This window comes from Bolinopsis microptera, chromosome 1 (assembly GCF_026151205.1).
Source record: "Bolinopsis microptera isolate Bmic1 chromosome 1, MBARI_Bmic_1.0, whole genome shotgun sequence".
Classification (NCBI taxonomy): Eukaryota; Metazoa; Ctenophora; class Tentaculata; order Lobata; family Bolinopsidae; genus Bolinopsis; species Bolinopsis microptera.
The window spans coordinates 17,425,038-17,451,858 of NC_087072.1; the positions used below are offsets into that span (position 1 = coordinate 17,425,038).

The window sequence follows — 26,821 nt, forward strand, 5'->3', positions numbered from 1 at the left end:
CAAACCCAAACCCAAACCCAAACCCAAACCCAAACCCAAACCCAAACCCAAACCCAAACCCAAACCCTAACCCAAACCCAAACCCAAACCCAAACCCAAACCCTAACTCTAACCCTAACCCACCGTAAAGTCTCATGCCGTAGAGTCTTGCGCCGTAAAGTCCGGACCCCATATTATACCTGTAAAGTCGACGAGTCCAACTCAGCCCGCATTCAAATCAAATGTAATAGATTTGCAATTAGTTTAAAAAACTAATTACAACACTAAAAATCTATTACAATTAGGTGTACTTTGTGGATGACCGTAAAAAGTGGAAACTACAGACACAGTAACGTCGCAATTAGCGGGTTGATTCGAGGTACGTCGTTTTCATGATCTGCACCATTAATCTAAGGGATAAAGTTTACTCACCTTTGGCTTTGCATCTGTAGTTACAGCTTTCCAGTTTTCTTTCCATAGCAGAACATTGCTTTTTTTCTTTATTGTTCAATCTCAATTCAGATGAGGAAGCACACCCAAGGTTTGAGGTAAATCCTGGGTGTATTATTTTAAATAAAATGGTTCGATAGAAGTAAAACTGAAGGCTGATGGACTTGGAGGCAAAACTAAACCTAATATCGGAATTTATTTGAACATTACCATGGATTCTGATTGTGTGGACTATTAGTATTAGTTAATTGAGGCCATATCGTTCATATTTATGAGTTATGACCTTTCAAATTTTAAGTCCGTCGTGAACAGTCTATAATTATTTAATTACGTGCCAAAATGCCCCCTAGTTTTGCTTGTAAATATATGATTTAATAGCTGGGGAAGTCTTACCACGATTGAGACATTTGCTTTCGTAGTTCTCTACCTTACTTTTGATTTGTTTATTGGAAAGATTGCACTTGCAGTCATTTGCAGCAGTCAGCTCAAAAACAATCAATAAAAAAGTCAACTTGACGAAAACCGTAGCCATTGTGATTTTTCACTAGTTGCTAGGTGGTTCGAAACTATCAACACACCGATAGAGAGATTAATGATAAGTGAGACTGTGAGTTGAAGATGTTGTCATACTCCGCATAAGGACGGAAATAATAATAACATCACTAACTATTGGTAAATATTTCAATTGGTTGACTGTATAATGTAGGAATTTGTTTCCCTTTGAATCAATCAAGCTAGATGAAAATACTTAGATCAAACTATCAATTTACAGGCTATCGTCAAACATGTTGCAAACCGTCATCTTCAGTGACATAAGCCCTAAAAATTGTAAAAAGTTAGTAAAACCCAAAATTCCTTTAAAAATCTGAATGTATTATATCAGGGAGTATAATGTATAATGTATTATATCAGGGCGTTTAACTTTATCTCCGGGTTTAGTTAGGTTTAGTTAGGGCCTCATGAGACTAAGCATCAGTGCTCAACTGTTACAAATGTTGTGAAACAGCTCATGTTTTGACACCTCTCTATATCATCGCTAAAAATTCCACATCTTTACAAACTTAGAGATAAAGGTTGTTACTGAGCTGGCAAGTAGCAGTTTTAAAGAGATCTAAACAATTTGATCTTACTAGAGCACCGAAGTAGTTAAGTTTGGAATTTTGCGAAGTCTGGAAAGTTGGCAACTCCACCGATACAATTAAAAAGGATTTTAGTAGAGGCTAATTTGACCAAAACCCATAATTGGGTAGATCAGTGGACCGCTACCAGTGTCTCTCTTTCACAAACAACAGTAAATGATATTAATTTGAAATTGAATGACCGTCTGCAAATGCAAAATGATACCGAGAATGAAATCGGTTGCCCGCTTTTCCCATTCATTCACGGTTTACGAATTGTAATAAGTTTCGATTAATTCCATCAATCTACTACCTACTACCTCAATACCTACTACCTAGTATTTCGGGATAAGGGCAGTATAGTCAGTGTCCAATTAGCTGATGTTTATTGAATCATTAAATTGCCGAGTACAGTTGCCTTCGGGTAGTTCTTCTCAATCTATTACATTTGAAATTGTAAATTAATGGGAGAAGCGAGCGACCGATTTCATTCTCGGTATCATTTTGCATTTGCAGACGGTCATTCAAATTGATATCATTTACTTTTGTTTGGAAAAGAGAGATACCAGCAGCGGACCAATCTACCCAATTAATGTTGATTAATTGATGACAAGCATAATTGATCTGACACAATTAAGTGGTTATTGAACAACTGAACAACTGAACAATGAACAGCGATAAGCTTAAAACTTAAGGTTATTAAAAAGGGTGCTTTTATAGAATGCACATTAAATGATACAAACGCTATACTATAAATATGACGAGGTAATGATAGTAAGTCATGAGATCATTTGCAGATCGTGGAGCTTCCCGTTTGGCACGGAGTTAAGTTTTAAATAAAAATAGAAATTATAACACAAAAAAAAACATTTATCGAACGCCTTATATCCGAGTTCTTAGTCTTACGTATTAAAATTTCAGAATATGTGATTTACTCCCATCGAGAATGCGAAAGTATCAACTTTTGATTCTAAAGTTCCAGACACTTAGTCAAGATTGTTGGGGCGTTGGCCAACCCGGAAGGAATTAGACAGGAGCACAAAGCTAAATAACTCCTGAATGGCTGCGACGGTTAACACGCATTTTTAAAAGCATTTCTTACTAACAAACTATCGCATCATTTATATGTTTCAGGAAGCTTCCTCACCTTTGATCATTGATGGTTTCCTGCGAGTCCAAGATTCCTGTACTTATATTTGGTGAGTAGGATTGTGAGTGGGATCTTCTCCTTCTCTTTTTGACTTAGTGCCGTGTTTCTGTATATGTGAAGATGGATTCCGTGTCAGTACTCCTTTACTGCCGTCTTTGAGGGATACAAGGATACAAGGATACAAGGATACAAGGATACAAGGATACAAGGATACAAGGATACAAGGATACAAGGATACAAGGATACAAGGATACAAGGATACAAGGATACAAGGATACAAGGATACAAGGATACAAGGATACAAGGATACAAGGATACAAGGATACAAGGATACAAGGATACAAGGATACAAGGATACAAGGATACAAGGATACAAGGATACAAGGATACAAGGATACAAGGATACAAGGATACAAGGATACAAGGATACAAGGATACAAGGATACAAGGATACAAGGATACAAGGATACAAGGATACAAGGATACAAGGATACAAGGATACAAGGATACAAGGATACAAGGATACAAGGATACAAGGATACAAGGATACAAGGATACAAGGATACAAGGATACAAGGATACAAGGATACAAGGATACAAGGATACAAGGATACAAGGATACAAGGATACAAGGATACAAGGATACAAGGATACAAGGATACAAGGATACAAGGATACAAGGATACAAGGATACAAGGATACAAGGATACAAGGATACAAGGATACAAGGATACAAGGATACAAGGATACGAGGATACAAGGATACAAGGATACAAGGATACAAGGATACAAGGATACAAGGATACAAGGATACAAGGATACAAGGATACAAGGATACAAGGATACAAGGATACAAGGATACAAGGATACAAGGATACAAGGATACAAGGATACAAGGATACAAGGATACAAGGATACAAGGATACAAGGATACAAGGATACAAGGATACAAGGATACAAGGATACAAGGATACAAGGATACAAGGATACAAGGATACAAGGATACAAGGATACAAGGATACAAGGATACAATGATACCAGGATACAAGGATACAAGGATACCAGGATACAAGGATACAAGGATACAAGGATATTATATATTAATTCATAATTGCAGTAGCTTCACATAGCTTGCAGTAGACTCATGGCTATGTGAAGTCGTTTCACTATGGTGAAGGGGAGCCGCGTACTCGTGCGCGGCGGGTCATACAATGTACAACGTATGACAACCGTTACGAGTATCACCTGTTAAGCAATAAGCATTATAGTTTATATTTGGCGGCGCTCACAGCTCAGCCTGTCATTCTGCGCTGAGTGGTGCAGTTCGTTTAGTTAGTCGACCTACCTTACGGCCGTGATAATATATACAAGCTGCTCAATCACGAGGTTGCGGGTTCGATCCCCGCCTGTGCTACTATCCATGTTAACGGGTGATACTCGTAAAATATTTGTTTCAAATATTTATAGGACCGTCGACGAGTCCAACTCAGCGCGCGTCCTGGTAAGGTATAAACCTACAACTAGCCATGGGGTTTAATTGACGATGTCAATTCATCTCAGCTCGGCGCGGCACAGTAGCGCATCTCGCCGATCTAGAGATGTCGCGGTGAGAAGCCTCATTGAGTGCGCGGCACAGTAACGCATCGCGCTACAACCATGGGGTGAGCGGCGTTGCTGTTTCGATGGACCTATGCAGCCCCCCCGGTATACTCAGCCGAATGCTCAAGAAGTCGTGTGTGGGAGTTAAATAATTATAAGGAGCTGCGTGTACATGATTTATACAGCAGAGCCTAACCATGGGCTTTCGCGCCATGATGCGGACGCGCTTGAGCAAAGTGAAGCAAGTGAGGTATAATACCTATAATCAATAATACCTTTACCGTCGCTGGCATTAGTTATCGATCCTTCGGGTTCCTGTAAGTGCTGGTGCCGGCCATGGTCAAAGTAACTAGTAAAATAAAAATTATGACATCTGCATCACATCATCATGCTATGCACACAGTACATGTTTACAAAATATCATTGCATTATGTGAAAAATATATAATAAATATTTCCCACCAACATTAATTATTTATCAAATACAATCTTTTAAAAATGTATCAAAATGTTTAAAAAAATTATTCTAACAGTCTTCTTTTCTTCCGGAGCGAGTCATTCCTTATTGGAACAAACTCCCTCCAGATGTCAAGAACTGCTCGACAGTTTTAAGTTTTATAAAGTTAGATCATAGATTGGAAGGATTTAAGAAAGAAATGATTTTAAAAAACAGCAAACAGTGTAAATGATTTTTATTTTTGGAATGTTTCAAATGAAGTTTTAGGGAAAATTGAAGGACCCAGTCTAGTTATTTAAGCAATAAGCTTCACATAGCCATGTGTATACGCGTACTATATACTGCGTGACCGCCTACGGCGGTCGCGCGCTACTACATGCGAGAGGGCTCTGGTTAGAGCAAGCAATAAGCTAGGAGATCTTTGGTTTTATCCTTTTGTGGCAAAGAAGCGTTTTGTTAATCTTTATTCCACTGGGAAGTTTTAATCAATTATTTATATATAATGCATTAGATTTTATTAATTAATAAAATTGAATTTGATAAATTATTTAATTGTAATTATTAATGTTGATGGAAAAATATATTTATTTAAGTTATTTTTCTATTTAGTGCATGCAATGATATTTTGTAAACACTTGTGATGGTGTTTATATTATGTCATAATCTTTACTTACTTGATTCACGATGTCAATCCTTCGCAGCTTGGTGAGGCACAGTGGTGCATCTCGCCGATCTACCGAAGCATGTGGTTGCGAGAAGCATTATTGGATGCGCGCGCCACCCATTAGTGCATCGCGTTACAACTTACTTACTTACTCAGTTAAACAAAAATTCAGTTAAGCAAAAATTCAATTTTATGCCATTTATTACAGAGTAAACAAGTTTACAATAAATCAATTTGATATTTAAAGGAATCCTAATTCAATGTGTAGTATGGTTGACACTCTTTAAATAGATTAAATATAGGTTGACGGGGCAAAGGAGTGTGCGTGCTGTTCGCTATTGCTCACACCAAACGGCAACATAGTAAATGTTTTGTATGGGCACCGGTCTCCATTACGATACAAAATTAGGATTGTAGAATTTATTTTAATTGACGATGTCAATTCATGGCAGCTCGGCGCGGCACAGTAGCGCATCTCGCCGATCTAGCCAAAATTAGGATTGTAATACACAAATTTACTAAATTCTTAATATTATATCTACCTTAAGAGAAAAATACCTACCTAAATCAATGTCTACCTGTAATACACTAAATATTAGGTTAAATACATAGGTGGTGGAGTCAGCACACATTTACCAAAATTTTTTAATAGGAGGAACCTGTGGGCCGAGAACACTGGATTAAATTTGTTGAAGGGGATTGCTTTCAAATGACAGCTGCATTATGTCATAATCGCTTGAAGTCCATGCTGAATCATTATAAGCATGTTGCAGCTTTAGAAGTGCCTTTTTCAGGCGACTTTTAGCAAGACTAATCTTGTAGGAGTAGTCAAAAAGCTTAAGTTTAGGTGCAATTGTGCTCCAAATTTTGGTGGATCTTGATATGAAGTCATTAGATGGGAGTTGTGAAATGAGAGAGGTTTCCTTTCTATCTATCTTTCTATGAATAAAACTGACCATGCCCCTAAATATAGCTCCCTCTGGGACCCCATCCTTCTAGGGACTACGGGTGGAAGATGAATAATTGATATTCCAACAGCATCTTGTTCCCTGCATTGTGCTGATTCCGGGAAGCATTTTGTTTACGCTCTCATCATTCTGTAGGATGAGATATCGTTCATTTAAAATTGGGTAATTATAGGCCTGTCAAGGATTTCAGCCTAATTAAGAGCTGATCAATTGCAGCTAGTTGTGCCATATAAGGGATAACTGAGGTCACGTGACATTCAGTCCTATCACGTGACCGCTAATCCTATCACGTGACCTTGATTCGTAAAGCCTCGGGCACGTGATCACATTCGTAACGTGTCGTATGCCGACTAGGAGATTTTGTGACGTCACCAGAGCTGAAGCTACTTGATCAGGCCTTATATGGAATAATATCGTGTATCGGGTGTAATTGGACCCAATTAGAGCAGCTGAGCGCTCAATTATAGCAGCATCTGGTACCACCTTCTGAAACCCAGCAGACAGCTGGCCCAGAGAATCGAAATTAGAAGGATTTTTTATTGATGGAAATCGAAGCGGAAACCTTGTAACCCTATGTTTTCGATGACGCCGAACAAGATTAAACAGGTTATAATTGTCCTACTCTCGTGTAAATTGCTCTAAAACGTGATTGAAATTGTAATGATGCTATCAATTGTAATACAGTTTTTACATTAAGCTGAACGGCTGGCATTCCTGGGCCGCACTCATCCCAGATTGTCATTCCGCCGCAGCTTCAATTTTTCTGAATATTACAGCCTGGGGTCCCCAGGTAACGACTGGAACCACTATATCTGCCTAATCTCAGTTATTGTCAATAACGAAGCCTGTGATCCGCACATCAGTCATTGAATGGGCTTGAATTGAACGTCGTGTTATTACTATAAAAAATATCATAGTATCGGGTAAATTTTTTCAAAATGCACTTGAATGTCATCAATTTGATTAAGTTATCATAAGTTGAATAGCTGGCGCATTTACAGTGCTACGTTTTCAATTATTCTACGAACACTTGGAATTAAAATCTATTTATATATATATTGCATTGTTTAATACTTATAATCAAGATTGCTAAGTTCAGTGTGTGGACGAAGTATAGCGATGGAATCACTAACATATTTATGACTGTTTGATATTTCTTCGCTGCAGTCTGCATATCATCCAGAGAAAGCTAATTTTAAAGAAGTAGTCTCGAAATTTTCGGGAATAAACTCAATATTGTGAAACATCATACAAAATATTATATAACGAGTGTTCTCTTTTAATAAATCATTTCATTAGTTTTTTGAACTTCCTCTGTTTTCCTGGATTTTGTTGCCTCTCCTCAGAGACAACAATGTGGTGTCCTGCTTTCATGTCTTTGTTAGCACACTTCAGCTTTGATTCTGTCATCAGTGCCACCGCTCTTTCGACTGCTTGCTGGTGGCAGGGATATTTCGTCACCAAAGGTGATTCTATGAACCTGTCGAATTGATCAGGATCAGAGGGATGCACCCTTACTACCGATGGAATAGTGACTGCAGCCCACTTCAGCTCTTCTGAAATATAACTTGTTATCATAAACTTTCCTTTTTAAATTCAATACCATCCGTATTGTTTTCACTTTGACCTTATAGCTTTGAATACAAACGTATGTCAATCACTTTATTAATACAATAATATAATATTAATAGTTACGTCATAGTAAATACAATTTGAAATGAACTTACTGCACGCAGTTTTGTAACAGAGACCAAATAAATGGTACGGTTTGAAAGACTTAGTCTTTCTCACCGGATCTTTATCCTCGATGTCAGTGTTGTAAATGACAAGGTCAAGGTACGATTTTGCATTTCAGTTAATCTCTGGCTTGCAAAATATCCGCGGTTTTCCATTCGGGCGTATTGTCCGGTTCATGCCCTTCTGCTCTAGTTCTATAAGCTGCCTGCAGAGAGCCACGCCTTTTTCCCGAACAGCTCTATCTGCGTCACCTTGAGGAGTATTTTCATTCACATTTATTTAAAGGAACAGAACCAAAAGCGGGGACAAAGGTGAACAATTTAAATAACTAAACTGTAACAAGAGCTTCGTGACAACAAATATCCACTAAAATAAAACATGTACTAATTTCTCACCGAGACTGCAAACAATAATTGCTTCAGGATGAGCGAAGTAACTATTGTTACAAACTTTCTTCAAAACTGCTGTTCGTTCTTTTGGCGAAAGTTGTATGTCATTATTGAGTGTGAGGCTTGTAAAAACATGATAAGCCCCATCCTCAATAAGAGGACGCAGTTTGATCTGAGCGTGCATCTGAAATTTGAATGCTTGAGTAATGAGTATAATTATTACAGTATCACTTATCAGGAACAGAATATATGGCTAAATTTAGTTTCATTTCATAAAGTGACGATTTAAATATTTAGCAAAATTGATTAATACTTAATATTCATCAAATTTCTGGTCTGGAAAAAGGTGATGATTGGCACAAATGTACGTAAATGGGTATTGTAGCTACAGTCAATAGTTTGGGGGCATGATAATTAATTCAAATTGCAAAAACTATATTATGCAATTTTTATTCAAAATCTCAGATAAGACCTAGGCGAGGTGATACTCGAACTATTTAACCTAATATAAATATGCATACAGTACAACTACAGATTGTTCATGAAACATTGGTCATTGGTTTGGTTTCAAACATCTGTAGATTAATTTATGAAAGATCGATCGGCTATATTTCTCTTATTTTCCCCCAGCAGAAAATATATGTTTGAAACCGGACTGATGTATCGTGAACAACCTGCGCTGTAGGGTAAATACCTAAAAAACACTAGCACTCACTTGACAATATTGCAAGGCTGAAAGAAGTCCGTTTGCCTGTACATTTCGATGGTACTGTAATGACTTAATATCAAACTTGAAACCTCGGCGAGCATTAAATCGACATGAGTCGCATGGTTTTCCTTGTGGCTCAAAAGAAAACGAAGGATGTCCTTGTTTGACGGAGGACTGTGACATGGAAGGCTGTCACACGTTCCATCAATAAAATCGGACAACTTCATTGCAATATTGAGAAAACTATTTGAGAAATGATCACTATTCATATAGCGGTGTTACATTGATTTTAGTTACGTTGCAATTTTACTCGAATCTTATCAGTTCACTTCTTATCAGCGCGATCGCAGTAAGTTTTACTGTGTGCAACAGTTACATAACTGTAACTGTATAATACACATAACATTAACTCTGTAATGCACTTCAAACTGCAGTATAAAGAGTACGCACTTCGCACAAATGACAAGAAGGTAATCTAGTAATACGATTTTTGGTATTAATATCTTTAATATTAATAACACGGCTTGTTCGATTCAAGCCCGTTCAATGTGGTCAATACCTGATGTGCGGATCACAGGCTTCGTTATTTACAATAGCTGAGATTAGGCAGATATAGCGGTTCCAGTCGTTACCTGGGGACCCCAGGCTGTAATATCCAGATAAATTGAAGCTGCGGCGGAATGACAATCTGGGATGAGTGCGGCCCAGGAATGCCAGCCGTTACGCCGCTCAGCTTAATGTAAAAACTGTATTACAATTGATAGCATCATTACAATTTCAATCACGTTTTAGAGCAATTTACACGAGAGTAGGACAATTATAACCTGTTTAATCTTGTTCGGCGTCATCGAAAACATAGGGTTACAAGGTTTCCGCTTCGATTTCCATCAATAAAAAATCCTTCTAATTTCGATTCTCTGGGCCAGCTGTCTGCTGGGTTTCAGAAGGTGGTACCAGATGCTGCTATAATTGAGCGCTCAGCTGCTCTAATTGGGTCCAATTACACCCGATACACGATATTATTCCATATAAGGCCTGATCAAGTAGCTTCAGCTCTGGTGACGTCACAAAATCTCCTAGTCGGCATACGACACGTTACGAATGTGATCACGTGCCCGAGGCTTTACGAATCAAGGTCACGTGATAGGATTAGCGGTCACGTGATAGGACTGAATGTCACGTGACCTCAGTTATCCCTTATATGGCACAACTAGCTGCAATTGATCAGCTCTTAATTAGGCTGAAATCCTTGACAGGCCTATAATTACCCAATTTTAAATGAACGATATCTCATCCTACAGAATGATGAGAGCGTAAACAAAATGCTTCCCGGAATCAGCACAATGCAGGGAACAAGATGCTGTTGGAATATCAATTATTCATCTTCCACCCGTAGTCCCTACATCCTTCCCAAGATTGCTTCAGCTCTTAATAAGTCTAGATCATCCGGCATTTCCTTTTCATCTACATCAGAAGCCTACATTTTTAGTTTCAATGGTATTGTACAGTAAACATTTTTTCACCTCCTTCACTCCACCCTCACGCAGTCACGAACCCTCCATCTCTGACAGCACTCTATCATACAGGGTGGGCCAAAATTAACGTTACATACATCGACGTTTATAGCTCAGTCACTGATTGCCCGATTGAGGTAACTCTTTTTGGTATGACTATGAGGATTATCGATTATGTTGTAAATCAAAGAATAATATTCATGTTCAATTTTTCGAATGAAGGTTCATTATCGTATATATTTTATAGTTCTCACAATATAAAGGCTATACCTATTTTAACTTACCTGGGCCGGGAACCCCAGGCTGGCTATAATGTTTATACTTTATAGATACTAGCAGGAACCTGTGATTCTCTAAAAGTCTAAAGTGTGTCAAGAAGTCAAGAGACGTTAAGAAATTAGACAATCTCATCTTACTATATATAAAGCGAGACGATATATATGGATGGCATGGATGGATCCATGCCATTTTACTGACACCACAGCATCAACTTTAACGCGGCTTTCCGCAAAATTCGTAAACGATATACAGCTGAAACTTTTTTGTCTGGGTCAAATGCTTTTATGCTTTTCAAATCAGCATGAAAATATACAAAATTGGCCATGAAATAAGAATTTTAGTGCCAAAAATTTGGATCCCCAAGTGGTGTCAAAAACGCGATTTAATTAGGTAATAATTATTTCAGTCTCTAACTCTTGACACCACTTTAGGGTTAGACAGGTTCCCGCTAGGAATGGGGGTCCATTTTTCGGGACCAAAATTATTTATTACTTGACCAATTTTGTATTTCTTTATACTAACAAAAAGGCCATAAAAGCATTCGACCCAGCCAAAAAAGTTTCAAAAGTATATCGTTTGCGGTTTTTGCGGAAAGTCGTGTCAAAGTTGATGCCTTAGTGTCAGTAAAATGGTACGGATGTATATACATATATAATACAATTAAATTTCCATCAACTGCCTTTTTAAGTCCCATTATTAAAATTTTATATCACAGGTTATTGCGAGTCTTACTCGATCACAATACTTAGAAAAAATTGGTTTGAATATAATATTTACCTGGAGACCCCAGGCTATAATGTTCATAAATTTTATTTTTTTTTTTTTTTAATACTTTCAACACTACTATATAACAAATAATTTGAGGATGTAGATCGAGCCTTGGAGCCGCAATCAATGTCTGAGTAAAAGAATGATCACTGGGGGATGATGCGAAGGTGCCCAAAGGGATGTTGCTGCCGGCGATGATGCTCCAACTGAAGATGAGTAGATTATGAAATTCCACATCGCATCACACATTAAATCACCATCCTCTCATAAACTGCCCCTCCCCAAAAGCTCCTGACATTGATTGCTGGCTTCTGGCTGGTCTCTTCCTTAAGTTATTTGTTGTGTGGATAAGTGTTGTTGATTGATATTGATTAGCAAACTATATTTAACTGTATATGTATCTTTGTCCCAGTGTTTCGTTGGATAGTTATTATATAATACAAGTTTCTTGCTCAAATCTAAACGAATAACGATGCATTAAACCCCTGTAACTTGTATTATTGAATGACGATAGTCAGATTATTTGCTTGTTACATAACTTGTTATATTACTCCAAATCCCTTTGTGGCAAGCTGGTCGACTACAATTGCTATTTACTCGACCAACTTTCCACAATGTCCCCTTACCCAGGAATCCCACTACTCCCTTTAAAACCCAACCCTAGTCTGCATTATAATCAACCCATAATCCACCCCACCAATTAAATCAAATCAACAACATCCACCACCTTCCCTTACCCAAACATCCACAAGCACTCAACAACTTAAGAAATCAATTCTCTTTTATGGTATTTTCAATGAAAAAATTAAATATTAGGTATATTATAAAGTTTTAAGTAATCAATGTCCCCTTTCTCCATTATAAATCAGACGTCCACCCATGATCTACTCATTTCAGGTGCAGCTAATTTGCCGGTGGTGGCAGCCTGGAGGGCACTCAGCACATCCCCTTGATCAATCAACAGTCATGAAGAGTACTCCACCACCACCACCAGAAACCAGACGCTCGCCCAGAAACGCCTCTCCTGCAGCATCTGTTAAGGCTAAGGCTACTCCACCTCATTCTCCTAAAGTGACTAATCCTCTTCACAGGAAGAGCCCTCTCGCCAATAAGGCTAATCTAAAGAACCCTGCAGCCAACATCTCAGGACGACGAAGATCTAACAGTCTACCAACTAAGTCAGCTGCAAAGCAGGCTACTGTTTCTCCATTGGGACCATCAACTTTACAGCCACCTTCATCTCTCATCCTAAAAATCAGTCCTAGCCATGTAATAGACCCTGTTTGCCTAAAAGATAGTCCGCAGAGCCCTATGAGCCCTATCTACAAACCATTCCCACCCTTCCATGTAGAAGAAGAAGAAAAGGATCAACCAAGTCCAACGCAACGTGCCAACAAAGGTAACTGCCCTTGTAGAGCAAGCTCCGAGGGCAAAGAATGGCTTCTCAAATGTTGCAGATGCTCTCAGCATTGGCACGCCTCCTGCAGCAACCTGAAGGGATCAAACCAGATTGGTCAGATTGATCTTGATGCCATCCTTCAGTACTGGGAATGTCCATGGTGCTTCACGTCATTTCATCCCAAACCAAACAGCAGCACCGCGTCTAAATTTGATAAAGCTCTCCAGTCTAGTGTTGACTACAGTAAAAACATCCAAGCTGTATCTGATGCCATCTCGAGTGCTGTATCTAACAGCATACCCACTGTGGAGATATCTTCATTGGAGGCCAGACTTTCACAACTGAGTGAAGAGATCCACTCCTTCCAAAAATCAAGGAATCATCTCGCCTCTACCCATGATGCAGCAGTGAAACGAGAGAGTAAGCCGTCAGTAGCTCTCCCTAAATGTGTACAGCCACCGATAAAGGACTACCAAGTAGACATCTTGGACAAAGATCTGCTTGATGAGGTATCCAGATTTCTCACTGAGAGCAAAGATTCTGGTAAGTTTAGCCAGATGAATGGAAGGGCAGTCCTCAAATACGGCGAAAGCTACAACTATTCTGGAGACTCAAATGCCCCGTCATCAGCAGCCATTCCATCAGTTTTAACAGCTGCCATTGATAGAGTCACGTCTCAGTGCAAACTCACGCACAGGCCTAACTCTGTGCTCATAAACTACTTCCCTCCAAGCAGCGGTGCAGAGGAAAGTATGTTGCCCTTTCACTGTGATGACGAGCCAGAGATCCTCGCTGACTCTGACATAGCCACAATTTCCATAGGAGAGGTCAGAAAAATAAGTTTCATGCCCATCCACGAAGGACAAACACCCACAAAAAACACTGAAATGTCCCTGGAATCAAACTCAGTTTATATCATGACACGTTCCTCACAGGCATGGTTCAAACATGGTATTAAAGCTACCCAACAGACCAAGGTAACCCCGTCCATAGGACGTTACTCAATTACCCTTAGAACAGTTGACAAAAAATTTCGAAGAAGCACCATCATACTTGGAGATTCCAACACCAAAACTATCAAGTTTGGGAGCGGTGTTGGTACTATGGGTCAGTCTTTCCCTGGCGAAAGAGTTAAGGCGGGCAAAGTTGGTTTGATTGACCCATGTCACTGTATCGGATACAGCAATGCTGTTATTGTGTGTGGTACAAATGACCTTCGAGTAGACAACCTTAGAGGAGAGAATGCAATCTATCAGCTGGTTGACATTCTCCGCATGAAGATTGAACAGATAAAAAAGCTCTCCCCTAAAATCAAACTCTTTGTCACCGCAGTCCTCCCAACCAGACTGCCCCAAATGAACAAGAACATCATGATCTTCAACCGACTAGTCGATGAATTGTTGAGTGCCAACTTTAACCAGACTGTATGGCACATTGGAGTTGGCCACTTTCTGGACAGTAGTGGACTCCTTGCCACTAATCTGACCAGAAGTGGTGATGATATACATTTAGGTATTTATGGTATTGCAAAATTTGTGAGATGTGTGAAGCACTGGGTGTATGTGAGAGCGAGGCAAGAGTGGACAAGACGTGGAAAACACAACCAGTCAGTGGGGTCTAACAACCCCACTTAGTAAAAATGAATATAAAACTGATTAAAGATGTGTGTGGCCCATGCAGCAGATCTATTAACATTGGACAACCTTTACTGGAGTGTGAAAACTGCAATAATGCAATCCATACCAAATGCTTCAAATCTGCCAAATATTCTTGCAAAAATGGTCTGTGGATGTGTTACGAGTGTGCTAGTTCTGCAGAGGAACGATACTATCCATTTCCATCTAATGAAGAATCTTATGACTCTGACAGATTCTATGAAAATAGGAACCAGGAGGATACCCTGATTGCATCGTATTCCCTTGTACTTGAACGCTGTCGTCGCTACTCTAAAATTGAATTTCTAAATGCAATTAAGCAGCTTAATTCCTTAAAAAAACCCATGTTATCATCTCTATTCTACAATGTGGATGGAAATGCATCCAACTTTGATAGCTTCTTGATTGAGCTCAGAAGTATAGGACACTCGTTTGATATGATAGGCCTTGCTGAAACCAATACTGATCCTGCGCAGCAGGGTCTGTATCAAATTCCAGCATACACAGGATTCTATGGGGAAACATTGGCGGGCAAGAAGAAAGGCACTGGTGTTGCACTCTATGTATCTGACAATCTAAACACTGTGGTCTTAGAAAAAGTATCACATTGTACTCCAAATATTGAAAGCCTCTTTGTTGAAACCACAGATAGCGCAGGCTGCAAAATTGTTCATGGAGTCATGTACCGACCCCCAAATGGCTGCTTTGACAGCTTTTGTGAAACGCTGGAGTTAATTGCAAGACAGCTAAATGGAAAAACTGTCAATTTGTTGGGCGACTTTAACTCAAACATACTTAATATTTCTACCAGTTCCCAGCTCTTTGAGGATACATTGTACAGAAATGGCTTCTATCCGACTATATCCATTGCAACACATTTTCGTCAAAACTGTAAAAGTTCATGTATTGATAACATTTTAACAAATAAAATAGAGAATGTAGTCTTATCAGGTGTTATCGAGGAGCGGCTTGGTGAGCATGCCCCTATATTTACCTTTACCTCAGCAGAGACCCCTCGCAATACAGAGCCCCAGAAACATGTCCGATATTATGATTACTCAAGCTCCAAATTAAAAAGTTTTGTAACTGAACTTGAGGTGAAGGTAAACCAGCTGACTCCTTCGACACAATTTGATGAGTTTACGGCATGTTTTGACCAGACACTTGATAAACACTGTAAACTGGAAGTACCAAAAGTGACAAAAAGAACTCCGAAACTCAACCCATGGATTACAGACGGTATCATCCAGTCGGTAGAAAGAAAACATGAACTACGTAAGGAGTGGTCTGACACTGTTACCAATAAGAACCCTGGTGGTAATCTCTTGTTCTACCAAGTATTTAGCAATTATCGTAGGATGCTTAAAGCCATCATTAAAGCTGCCAAACGTTCGCATTACTGCAACGAAATCCTCAACAACTGTGAAAACAGCAAGAAAACTTGGCAAATTATCAATGAACTTAGAGGCAAGAAGAAGAGACAAACCAAACCCCCGTTTATCATTGATAATCAAAGAATAGTTGATAGAAGGACAATCGCTAATGGATTCAATGCTTGGTTTGTCTCTATTGCACCCAAGCTGAATGAGACGCTTAATGACCTATCTCATGGCATGCCTATATTACCCATGAAAACTTTTTATGACTTCCTGAATAAAAGAAATGAAAAAACTATTATGCTAGAAGATTGCTCCCCGACCGAAATATTGAAAATTATAAATCAGTTTGAAAACGGCAAAGCTAGTGACATTCCAATAAGTGTAATAAAAAAGTCATCTCATATAATTGCACCTGTCTTATCAAATTACTTCAATATCCTTATGGCCGAAGGTATATTTCCAGATGTCCTGAAAACTGGTAAGATAACACCTGTATATAAGAAAGGTAACCCTGAAGAAATTGAGAACTACCGTCCTATATCCACACTGTCTGTCTTCGGTAAAATCTTCGAAAAGCTCATTTACTCAAGAATATACGGATTTGTTAGCTCTCAAGGAGCCATATCGGAGACACAGTTTGGATTTAGGCAATCCCATTCTACATCTCATGCAGTCAATTACTCTGTAGATTTAATTACAAAATCTCTTAAACTCAAGAATCATGTTCTAGGAATATTCATTGACTTAAGCAAAGCCTTTGACACTATCGACCATTCAACACTACTTATAAAATTAGAGGGCTGTGGAATTAGAGGAGTAGCAAATAACCTTATAAAAAGCTACTTAACAAATAGACTACAATACACCGAAGTTGTGGGAGAAAAATCAGACACCCTATCTATTCAATTTGGTGTCCCGCAGGGTTCAATACTTGGACCTCTCCTATTTCTCCTCTACATGAACGACATCTCAAACAGTTCTAAACTAGGATCATTTGTTACATTTGCTGATGATACCAATATATTTGTTGTAGGAAAAACAAAACGTGAGGCCTATGAACGTGGAAATAAGCTTCTTTCATCATTGCAGTCTTACATGCGAGCAAATAAGTTACATATAAATATGTCCAAGTGCTGCTACATACACTTCAAGCCTCCCATGAAAGGTTCTAAGTCAGAGACTCTATCAGATGATGAAGTAGGACTTACTATAGACAACTTTCCGATAAAAAAAGTTTCATCCACTAAATTCCTTGGAGTTATAATTGATGAAAACCTTTCATGGGAAGAACACATTAAAGCCCTTAAGCGAAATCTAAATCATTCCACTTCCACCTTATGTCGACTTCGCTGCTCCCTTCCAGAATTTCTACATCAACAACTATACTATACTTTGTTTGAATCCCATCTCTCTTACTGTATATCTGTCTGGGGTGGGGCAGCGAAGCATCGTATAAGCTCTCTGTTTACCGCCCAGAAGTACTGTCTTAGGGTTATGTTCGGTGATAGGGAGGCTTACCTTGATAAGTTTAAGACCTGTGCACGTACCAGACCAATAGGGCACCAAAGACTTAACAACAAGTTTTTCATAAAAGAACATACTAAACCGCTATTCAAACATAATAATATCCTAGCTATCCAAAATCTCTATACATACCACTGTTACCTCGAGCTCTACAAGATAATGAAATTTCGTGCTCCAATATCCTTACATGAAGGCTACACATGCTCGACAAGGAAGCCGACCCTACTTATTTGTCAGGCTGACCCACCTGATAACCATAATACAAGATCAACCAAAATTTTTAACATGATTACTCCAAAAATTAGAATGGATGACTTTACCATGAGTGTGATGTGTTTGCGGGGAAAGCTTAAACGTGCACTATTAAATAATCAACACAGCCACGCCCCGCTTGATTGGACAATCAAAGATTTTGACTGCAACAATATTGTCTTCGAAAGATCACTACTTGCTGGTCACACACATGTCAGCGAAATTCCCCTAGTCTAGTGTTTTCCAAGTCTTGTTCTGTGAGAAAAGTATGTGTGAGAAAGTCTTTAATAAAATAAAATGAATGTATATTTTTGAATTTTTAACATTTAATTTGATAATGCAGTATAAAGAAATTTTTAATTAGCACTGTATAGTTTAAGATATTTATATTAGCTTATTATAACCATTGATACAACGAACATAATTTTTCAACAGCTCTCCAATATCCATCTTAAAGTTGCATCTTATATCCTCAAACTACACAATTTAAACTTAGGCATATATATAGTGTAGACTTTCTGTCACAACAAGACTGTAACCCATAGTAACAAACACAAACAGAACCCCTAACGTCTGCTAACAATTTTCTTCTGATCCTCATATGAGCCCTGTCTCTAAAAACTCAACTGAACTAGCGTTTTGGTGTGTGCAAAAGCTTTCAGGCACGCACATTCCCTGCCCCGTTAGTTGCCTGTCCCTTCAAAATCAAACTAACAGTCAAGGACAAAAAGTCATACACCAAATGAGCATTATATTTTTATAAATTGTTTTACATCTCTTTACTCTGTAAAATGTGCTAAAAATTAAATTTCTTGTTTCATTGAAAATTTCTTGTTTCATTGATAAATATTAGAGATTTGGTGGAATGACAGGCTGAGTGCCACCCAGTAAATTTTGTTTTACTTAATTGGTAACTCGGTAATCTGCTGATGCACATCTGGGGCACACCTCGGGCACACCTGGGGCACAAACTCGGGCACACCTCGGGCACACCTCGGGCACACCTGGGGCACAAAGCACACCTCGGACACACCTCGGGTAGAACCACCTGGGGCACACCTGGGGCACACCTCGGGCACACCTCGGGCACATCTCGGGCAAAATTCGGGCATGGTAATTGGGAAACCTTGGGAAAAGAACCTGGGCACATCTCGGGCACATCTCGGGCACATCTCGGGCACACCTCGGGCAGAACCACCTGGGGCACACCTGGGGCACATCTCAGGCACACCTGGGGCACATCTCGGGCACATCTCGGGCAAAACCACCTGGGGCACGGTCATTCAGGGCAATGAATTATGGCTGGGCTACTAACCTCAATGATATCATTTATTACCTACTTATATTTGCGATAGTATTATACTAGTATTATACTATCGCAATATAATATATATGAGCAATATAATTTTCAGAGACACATATCTAATATCTATTTATTAACGAACAAGTGAAAAACTGTCCATAACTGTACATAATAATTTCATTAAATTGTAAGCAATATATTACATAATCAATCGGTATATTCACAAAACTATTAAACACATTCTAATCAAAAATTCTACGCATTAACTGCGGGAGCTCCTGGTTAAAATATCTTCTGACGGAAGGGCCGGAGCGGGTCAGGTGGTTCCTTCTCAGCCAGATGAATTCAGCAAGGGCGATGTAGAGGGCTGAGGAGTCTCTTCGCGTCCTGCCGTGTCCTTGTAGCATGTGCCTCTTGGCGTGAAACCACATGCCCTCACATGTATTCGTATGAACACCGGTGACGGGGTCGACGAAGCCTCTGCTGTGGTTTACGACCAAGTGGGTGTAGCCGTGGTGTCGGAGGGCGTTGTACCCCTTCCACTTGTCGGTAAGGATGATGGTCCCAGGAGCGACGTGTTGCTTGATTAGACGAAGAAGAGTGTGGTGGTTCCGTTTGTTGTCTGTGCACTCCACCAAGAAGCATTCGCCGGTAGTTCTGCAGTAGCCTCCAACGATCCACTTCCCGATCACTCGTCGTCCACGGTGGTACTTCCGTTTGCCGAACTTCGACTCGTCGATCTCCACGATGTGCCCGCGTCCTCCAATCTTCCTCGTTGCTCCGTTCTCGAGAAGGTCCTCCACCATACACTGTCGAATAGCTTTGTAAAGGGATCGCACTGTTTTCTCGTTCATCGACAGGATTCTGGCTGCATCAGCAACGCTGGTACCGTTGACGAAGATCCAAAGTAGGTGGAGGAAGTTGATAAAGGTAATGTTGCGGTGGTAGAGGACACTTCCTGCTCTGACAGAGAGGTGGTGCTGACCGCCAGGACAGGACCAACAGTAGCCATCGCTGTACTTTGTGGAGGCGCAGGATCGTAGCTCCATGTAGGTGTGGCACTCTGGACAGAAACGGTTAGGACGTAGGAGTTCCACATCGAGGCAGTACTGTAGAGCTGTGGCTTCTGAAGAGAGGACTCCAGTTCTTCTGAGATCTTCGTAGGAGAGGAAAGTGAGAGCCATATCGAATGATAGTATTAGCTGTTTGCTCATGTTTATATATCTCGACTGGAATTTTGACTGCTTGCTGGGACGTCACAGAAGAGTACCTTATATTTGTCACGATCGCAAGACTTTGTTGTTCTTCTTATCGCGTCACATAACTAGATCAAACATTCCGATTACCACCGAACAGTCGATGAGGCGAAGGCATTTTGATTTCTTGCCATAGCGTCACGTGAGAGGGGCTGCAAATACTCACCACGTGATCCATGTTATCGTGTTATGGCTACCATCTTGTTGGGCCATGCGATCCATGCGATCAATGCGATCCGAACCGTGAATTAACAAGCTCTGATCCCGAAACCCTCGGGTATAAAGGTTGTTATCACATAGGTTCCTCATTCCAGTTTTCGTTCTACTACCACAACATATCTACTACTACTCATCATGCCTACACGATCCGGACTTCGACTATCCCGACCTATTCCTCCCCCAACTTGCAGTCATTGTGGCGCACGAGGTCATATCAACACAGTGTGTCCACGATCCTCCTACTCTCCTGTTATCCCAGCCCTCACCTGCCCCCACTGCATCCGAACAGTCAGAAGTGGACAGAGTAACGAGCCAGACGGTACGCAGATAATGGTTACGATAGACCCCTGCGATACACACTCCTCTCCTGTCCTCAGACCGTCTCCCCCTCCCACTCACACCCCTGCTGCTCCTACAGCACCTGTGGTTCTTCCTCCTCCTCCCCTCGACCTGTCGTTCCGGTAACCTCAGCACATGTTCCAGTTCCCGCTCCCGCTCCGGCTCCGTTACTGTACCAGCTCCGGCTACTGTTCCTGCTGCTGTTCCGGCTGCCGCTCCTGTTCCGGCTCCCGCTAACAGCTCCCACCGGTCCTGTTCCGGCCCATTATCCTGGTTCGAGCCGCACCTTCACCATCGACCGGAGAAGTTTCAAAGTACGACAGGATCCTGGCACGTGTCCGGAATGGTGCTACGAAGAAGGAGGCACTCGCTGCAGAGGGATATCTGAGTCCTTTTTCGGCAGGAAGAGCTGCATAGCAGAGGCAGCGAGGATTGACCTACCTTCTCTCCGACATGGACTCCTCCAGCTGATAAATCCCACGCTTAAAAACCTTCTACCAGTGGCCAGGGATATCTGCAACCGGAACCAAACTGTGCTTCGCACACTCCACGCTTCAGGAGAAGCACTCCCTCCCAAGAGGATATACTGATTTATTTTGTAGTTACAGTAATACTTATAGTTTTTAATGGTTATGAGATGTTCCGATTGATACTTTAATAATATAATATTGCTTACCTATTAAATTTATTAGATACATTACGAACAGATCAATCGTATTTTTCAATTGCTCGTTAATAAATAATTTTTTTTAATAATAAAATTGTGTCCCTGAAAATTATATTGCTCATACATATAGTTTAATACTGTCACCAATATAAGTAAAATAAATAATGATATCTATCATCATAGTAATAAATAATAATTCATATTGCCTGAATGACCGTGCCCCAGGTGGTTTTGCCCGAGATGTGCCCGAGATGTGCCCCAGGTGTGCCTGAGATGTGCCCCAGGTGTGCCCCAGGTGGTTCTGCCCGAGGTGTGCCCGAGGTGTGCCCGAGATGTGCCCAGGTTCTTTTCCCAAGGTTTCCCAATTACCATGCCCGAATTTTGCCCGAGATGTGCCCGAGATGTGCCCGAGGTGTGCCCGAGGTGGTTCTGCCCGAGGTGTGCCCGAGGTGTGCTTTGTGCCCCAGGTGTGCCCGAGGTGTGCCCCAGGTGTGCCCGAGTTTGTGCCCCAGGTGTGCCCCAGATGTGCATCGGCAGATTACCGAGTTACCACTTAATTAATTTACAGTATGACTACGTCCACTGGACAAATATTTTGTTATTCTTAAAATTTAGTTTTATGTTCTGTTTCACATAAAGCTATAATAATAATGAATACTAAATTCATAATTATTATGATTGAATGAAGTTATATCCCTTGGATCTGGCTGGAATGTAAGGCGCAGCATTACCAAAATTCACTTTTTATGCAATGTGTACATAAATTACATTTATGAAGGAGCACATGTTTTCCTTTATGAGACCTGACAGTTGACACCTGACACGAGAAACCTACCTACCTACCCCACTCATCCTCATTTTTTAGCAGAAAAGGTTGATGGAAAAATATAAATCTAGAATCTGTTCACAAATTTACAGTTCAACTGTGAACCATTTCAATAAAATAGAACATTAGTTCAACACCTTCATAAATAGGAATAGTCAATTATTTCATAAGATTTATAAATCAAGAGGCTTGCATATAATGAACATATTGACACGGGTGCAGAGTTGAGTCTGTACAGAACCTAGTAGTTTCAGATCCTTGTTTAACTTGCCGTACAGCAAGGTCAACCACTACTTTACCCCGGCGAGGCAGATAACTCCCTCTACAACTCCATATCAAATGTTTCATATATACTAGCCAAGTTCACAAGATATATCCTTGTGTTTGAGAAGCAATTTTATTCTTTCCTCGTTTTTTGACGATTTTTTCAGGTCCAAGATTTTCAAAATGGAATAAAAAATGTTCCAAGGCCTATCTCAAAATTCTGGCCCGACAATCTCTTTTCAATGGTCCTTAGAACATATCCTGAAAGTTTCAGGGTGATTGCTCAAAAAATTTAGGAGAAGATAGATTTTTAGACTCGATTTTCAGGGCGCGATTGAAAATCGCTCGCGTAATACAATTACACATAAGCGCTGACCTTTGACCGCCAATAATTTCGGCTAAGAGCAATATTTTTCCATGGGACCAAAAACATCTGATAGATATCACTCCCCTCTATCAGAAACAACTATAAAGTCAATTTAGACAGAATTTTGAATTATTTTTTGGACTTAAATAATACTATTTAATTATTATTTCTCTGAATCTCTAGGGTCAATGTCAAAGTCAAAGCTCAAAAGGACAAGATCTAAAGCTCTATACATTGATAGTGAAGTGAGCAGTGATAAGCTGCAAGATGACATTACCTGCAAAGGATGTTTCAAAGAATTTACACCAAACAGAATTCCAAAGATTTTGAATTGCTTGCACAACCTCTGCTCAGAATGCATCAACATGTCAATAGAATTAAATTCCGACAAGAATAAAGTCTTATGCCCCACGTGCAAGAATCACTCTGTTGGAAAAGATGCTGAAACATTTCGAACTCATTCATATGTACACATGTTATCAGACATAGCACAGTGTTATCGTAACCAGATGAGTGGATCTTTGAAATGTATTGGATGTAATAATGTAGCTGGTCTACGATGCCTAACCTGCAATGAGAATTACTGTCAAGAACATACAGGTTTGTTACTTAGTTTCAAATAAACCAGTCATTTTTCATTTAAACATTTAAACTTCATTTAAACATTTATATATTATATATAGACAAGGAGTTTTTAACTAAAGGGAAGGAATATTTATAGTAGCTTTTGATCTAAAATATGCTGATCCATTTACCTACGTTTTCAGAAGGTATTCCATCATAAGCTGTCAATAAAGCTTTAAGGCAGGAGGATTTAGATTTGGTCCTGTTTCTGTACATTCTATACTTATTTAATGACTTAATCAATTTCAGATTTCCATGTTAGGAGTAGAGCAACATCACACCACAAGGTGTTGTCATTTAAGCAGATTTTGAATGCTCCATTGATCGTGAGCACAATAAAAAGAGAAGAGCACTGTCCAAATCACAAAAAAAAAGTTCTGGAATTTTTCTGTTTTACATGTAAACTCCCAATTTGTACTGTTTGCGCTCTTGCAAATCACAAAGGCTGTATCTATGAGGAATTATCTATTGCAGTTTCTGCTCTTAAAGAGAAGTTTGATAACCTCAAACCGGCATTCAATCGAAAAGCTTACAATTTGAAAAAGATGACATCTACATTGGACACTGGAATGAAGCAAGTTGAAGGTGATTTCGGACACAGCATGGCCAATGTTAGCGATGTTACAGATAAGATCATGCGACAATTGAGACAAAAAGAATCTGGTATAAATCTACAAATCGAGGATCATGTAAGTCTAGACATAACTGTGAATAATATATAAAATACCTTTCGTTGTATTGAAGTGTTGAATGTCGTTGAGTACTTTAGCAAATATATTTTGTACAGTATAAAGTGCAACATTTATCAAGAAGGCTTCCCATTTGTTAATTAGACTTAAAAACAATCTTTATATCTCCATAGCAACGTTCCTTCTTTGCAGATGATATGAGTTATGTAATGAGATACTCGTTACGTTACCTGTAAACTGTAAGTGTTTGTGAAGCCCAAGATTGAATATTTTCTTCAATATGCTAACGTGATAATACTAAATTAAGAATACTCTTGTTGAAGCCTTGATGTGTGATCATCAGTAGACAAGAACTGTTTCAAATTTTGGTCGAAACGTAAGACTAAAATCTTCATGAATCATCCAGCCTTTAAAGCGGGTTTTATATCTGAGACCGGAGACGTCAATGAAGACCATTAATTATTGCATCCGATATAAAGTTAACTGAAATAATAACTAATAATTTTATTATCTCCAGTATTCCGTTTCCGCATGAAAACATGTCCAGGTGAGTAATCTGAACATGCCCAAAATCTTAGTGTCATTGTGAAACCGAGTATTTGTATTACTTGGATATCCGATCCTGATCATTAGTATTTCAGAGAAAAGATAGTCAGGGTGAACTGCGCATACATCAGTCGCTCGTTGAAGATAAGATAGCAAACCTTGAGTCAGGTACCGACTTCGTAGATACAGTGTTTGAGTATTGGAGTCCACTTGAAGTCCTCTCTGTTGAAAATGATATAGGTGAGACAACCGAGGTATAGCGCCTCATTTAAAAGAAAGATAAGCTGAGAAATGGATTTAATGTTTTGAATTAATAATAAATATTAGTTTTGGTTTAATTTAATCTGACCTATAAAATGATACCAAAATGATACCAGGAAATCATAGTTGAAACAATTTTACACTTCAATATTATTATTAAACTTAAAGCAATATAATAACTTATATTATATAATAATGTAAATCCAACCTTTTCAGTTAAACGATTAACAGAACTATCTGCTGAACCAGAAGAATTTGGCTGTGACAGTATAAAACCAAAAGCCTTTGATTTACCTCCTGACTTAGAGACCAATGTTGTTGATGCTATAGGTTTCTTGGAGAATGGTGCAATGCCTAAAAAGGAATAATGACTTTAAAAAGTGTGACTTGAGATTCTTTTTAATATCATCTGATCAATGACCTAAGAAGATTTTATCCAGACTTTATTCAGTACACTCCGTCTTTACAACTTTACTACTCTAATATTAACAATCAGATGTTGGGATTCTAATATGAGGCATTGAAAAAGTGTAAACTTGTTTCACGTGATATGCCATGGTATCTTTTACAGAACTCGCCTAACAGTTGTGAACTTTAATTTAGTGTATCTTTACTCTATAGTCCTTTGCGTGTTTATATAACAAAAGTATCATCTTGATCAGAGACTGTACAATAATTATTTACGTGTAGTTTTGTGCTGAAAGTTACCTACTTTGATTTTTCTTGATATAATCTTTTTTGTTAATAACCTGTAAATAACCTGTAAATAACCTGTAAAATTGACTCCTCCATATTATACGGGTTTTATTTAGAGTAATCAACTAATGGATGAATCATTTGAATTAGATGAGAGTTAGGAAGATTCGTCAATTTTGAAAGTATTTGCATTACATTTATCATACTCAATTATATGAACTTTCAGTGAGGACTGAATGTAACAAACAGTATTTTTAACAGGATGCAATAATCCAACGATACTAGGTCTGGCTGCATAAACTCGACAATGTCGAGTCGACATCGATATATCAGTCAAAATGTGCACTTGTAAAAACTGAGGACTATAATAAAAATGATGATTATAAAATTGTTATCTTGCTAATGGGTGCACCTGAATCAGACAAACCAACTGTCTTCAGGCAAATTACTATCTTACACGGAGAGAAGTTCGACAAAAGAGATTTAGAGATATTTGCTAATATCATTATAAGGAACACATCGGATTCGATTTACACTATCTTGGAGTTTATTTCCACTTTAGATCCACCAGTTCCATTTGAAGACTCTTATGATTCTGCTGATTTACGTGCTTTCCTAGAATACTACAGAAAAAACAGCTCTGATGTAAAAATTTTGGACGATTCGTGGGACTTAGTTGAACATGTCTATAATTGTCTGTTCAAATGAGCTTCTACGGAAATATTTCCAAAAATTTTACTATTTAACGAGAACTATTTACTAGAGACAGCTATTT

The 26,821-nt window shown here is 39.2% G+C and overlaps 2 protein-coding genes across 2 annotated transcripts in view; both read left to right on the forward strand.

Annotated features, from left to right (window-relative positions):
• The first annotated feature begins 11,864 nt into the window (after positions 1-11,864).
• Positions 11,865-26,821, forward strand: part of LOC134811182 (nephrocystin-4-like) — a 41,865-nt gene continuing 26,908 nt past the window's right edge. Inside the window, exon 1 of the mRNA XM_063817939.1 lies at positions 11,865-11,879. The gene's annotated coding sequence lies outside the window, so the exon portion shown is untranslated. The remainder of the gene's footprint in view (positions 11,880-26,821) is intronic.
• Positions 23,417-26,143, forward strand: LOC134815801 (E3 ubiquitin-protein ligase TRIM56-like). Its single transcript, XM_063824393.1, has 4 exons — positions 23,417-23,830; positions 24,104-24,543; positions 25,185-25,329; positions 25,567-26,143. Exons 1-4 carry the CDS (start codon positions 23,419-23,421, stop codon positions 25,716-25,718), a joined length of 1,149 nt encoding a protein of 382 aa, XP_063680463.1. The 5' UTR covers positions 23,417-23,418; the 3' UTR covers positions 25,719-26,143.

Bases quoted from the DNA above. Each gene is read 5' to 3' on its own strand.
- LOC134815801 (XM_063824393.1), top strand. From the start codon at position 23,419: ATGTCAAAGTCAAAGCTCAAAAGGACAAGATCTAAAGCTCTATACATT. The intron at 23,831-24,103 runs GTTTGTTACTTA...AATCAATTTCAG, and splicing joins TTACTGTCAAGAACATACAG to ATTTCCATGTTAGGAGTAGA. The intron at 24,544-25,184 runs GTAAGTCTAGAC...TTAGTATTTCAG, and splicing joins ATCTACAAATCGAGGATCAT to AGAAAAGATAGTCAGGGTGA.